The sequence below is a fragment of the Hevea brasiliensis genome, chromosome 5, assembly GCF_030052815.1.
Source record: "Hevea brasiliensis isolate MT/VB/25A 57/8 chromosome 5, ASM3005281v1, whole genome shotgun sequence".
Classification (NCBI taxonomy): domain Eukaryota; kingdom Viridiplantae; phylum Streptophyta; class Magnoliopsida; order Malpighiales; family Euphorbiaceae; genus Hevea; species Hevea brasiliensis.
The window spans coordinates 109,400,316-109,402,915 of record NC_079497.1 but is presented as its reverse complement, the minus strand read 5'-3'; the positions used below and the strand labels follow the sequence as shown (position 1 = coordinate 109,402,915).

The 2,600-nt window shown below is 36.1% G+C and overlaps 1 protein-coding gene across 1 annotated transcript; it reads left to right on the top strand.

The window, feature by feature from the left end:
• The first annotated feature begins 626 nt into the window (after positions 1-626).
• On the top strand, positions 627-1,682 carry LOC110651609 (transcription repressor OFP13-like). Its single transcript, XM_021806983.2, has one exon. The coding sequence runs from the start codon at positions 746-748 to the stop codon at positions 1,529-1,531; it is 786 nt and encodes a 261-aa protein (XP_021662675.2). The 5' UTR covers positions 627-745; the 3' UTR covers positions 1,532-1,682.
• Positions 1,683-2,600: the final 918 nt, after the last annotated feature.

The window sequence follows — 2,600 nt, the reverse complement described above, 5'->3', positions numbered from 1 at the left end:
GGTAGTTTAAGTTTCAAATGTTCAAATTTTTTAGATATAAGAAGATAATTAGGCATGCATGTCAGCTGTAAGAGGTGGCGTAATTGAGCTGCAAGAACCTAGAAAAGGGAGAGAGTTCAGAATTGAAATACTCTCTCTATTTATTATTAAACAAACCTACCACTCTTAAATCACTCTTAAATGTGTTTATCCACGAACTTTACGTTTTATGTGTTTATATCTAAAATTGAGATAAGTGTTAATAATAAAAAATTAGTCTTAATTAAATTAGTTGGTAGTTTAAGTTTCAAATGTTCAAATTTTTTAGATATAAGAAGAAAAATAGGCATGCATGTCAGCTGTAGGAGGTGGCGTAATTAAGCTACAAGAACCTAGAAAAGGGAGAGAGCTTCAGAATTGAAATACTCTCTCTATTTATTATTAAACATACGTACCATATATTATTCATTAATGACCTCAACTGAATCTCTACATTGACTATTAATTTGATGCACACAGCACAAGCAAGAGAGACCTCAAGACCCCACCCCAGTTGCCAATCTCTCTCTCTCTCTCTCTCTCTCCTCCTCCTCTAAAATCTACCTTCTCTCTCTCTCTCTCTCTCTCTCTCTCTCTCTCTCTCTCTCTCTCTCTCTCTCTCTCACTTGCCCATTAATGCCTACATAAAGAAGGTCTCAAATTTCTCATTTCTTTACCATGGACATTTGAACCATCCTTTCATACTCTAGATAGGCAGAGACACCACATGGGCAAGAAAATGAAGCTCCCTTTTCTCTCCAAGATTAACACAGACTCATCAAGATCTTCCTCATCATCATCATCATGGCCTTGGCCTACTTATTGTCAACAACCCAAAACCCTCTCTTTCAGAACCAGCGACAATATGTTCAAGACTCTTAACTCAGCTTACTTAGATGTGGTGGACACACCTGCTGAGTCTTGGTTCACCAACTCTTCTGAGTCTGCGAGCTTCTCCACTGCATCAGATGAGTCAGGAGCAGGTGAACCCGCCTTAGAGACAGTGATTCGAGGTTTAAGGTCAGAGAGGCTGTTCTTTGAGCCTGGGGAGACTAGCTCAATCTTGGAAGAAGCCAAGGCAGGTAATGGCGGTGGTGGTGAGATCCCATTTAAAGAAAGTGTGGTTTTTTCGATGGACTCCCAAGACCCCTGTGTGGATTTCAAGAAGTCAATGGAAGAAATGGTGGAAGCTCATGGTTTAAAAGATTGGGAAAGTCTTGAAGAGCTTCTTTGCTGCTATTTGAAAGTGAATGGAACGAGCAATCATGGGTATATTATTGGTGCTTTTATAGATTTGCTTATTGGTCTTGCTTTTGCTTCTTCTACAGCTAGTGATTCTTGCTCTTGTTCTCGTTCACCTTCTTCTCCTTTGTCTTTCTACACTTCTTCCTTTTCCGATGATTCTTCTTCAACTCCTTGCGTTTCTTCATTAGAAGCCGATCAAGAGGAGATTCATATAAGTCCTTGTTTATCTTCTTTAGAAGCTCAGAATGAGATTATTAAAGAAAATTAAACTATAGATGATATGCTTCATCTTAGTTTTTAATTTCTTTTTTCTTATTGTTTTAATTCCCTCTATCATTAATTTACGCCTTATACATTTGTGTGTACATATATTTATATATCAGTAGCTGAATATATATAGTAAAATCTTTTTTCATGAACTCTTTTTGCTTGATTAATATGATTTCTCATGAACTCTCTGTCACTGTTAATTCTTACAGCCACTTTAATTTTCTTGTGTGCATTAAAGAGACGTAAATGATCTAACAAGATTTGGAATTTAAATTATCAAACTACCATTCTTGCTATGTATAGGAAATTTCCTCTTATCTTAAAAATAAATTATCTTTTATGGTTACATGAGACAAAAGAATCATATCCATGGATTTTTATTTTTTTATTTTTTTATTTTTAAAAGGAAACAAATTTAGACCAGTTGAAGGCTTTCTTCAACGGCATGCAGTTTTAAATAAGGAGGGGTTGGGGGGAGATTTCCCAAATAATAATGGCAATAATAAATGGTATAAAAATGATCCCATGCAACACAAATTACAGATATGCACGTGTAACCAATACGATGGAGTAAAATCGGACCATTGAAAGCCCACTGACAAGATGAGACAGATCAGAGCCGTTGGTTTTAAAAATAGACAGTCATTATCAATTGATAGGTACAATTCCAGCGCAGAATTTTGGCGTGGTCCAAATACTCGAATCCTTGGTGCTCAGTTGCCCGCTGAACCCTTATCGTCCGAGCCCTAAAAATTATATATAAGGTATTTTGAGAGATGGGTCAAGTAGAAAACAAAAAAAAACCATCTGCAATTCAGCTTTGTAACGTGGCTAGCTCTAAAGAGATTTCAGATAAAACAAATTAAAAGTTCTTCAGTAATTATTTTAAAGGGATAGCAAAGTTGCAAGAGCATTTGTTTGGCCATATTCTATAAGATTTTGAATCTTTTTTTTTCTGTCAAACTAAATGTTCAGGGAAAAAACAAGTGTAGGAAGTGGAGAAAGCTACATTTTCTTGCTGGGTCTGGGAAGAAGAGGAATGTCACTGCCACTAATTATTTGGAATA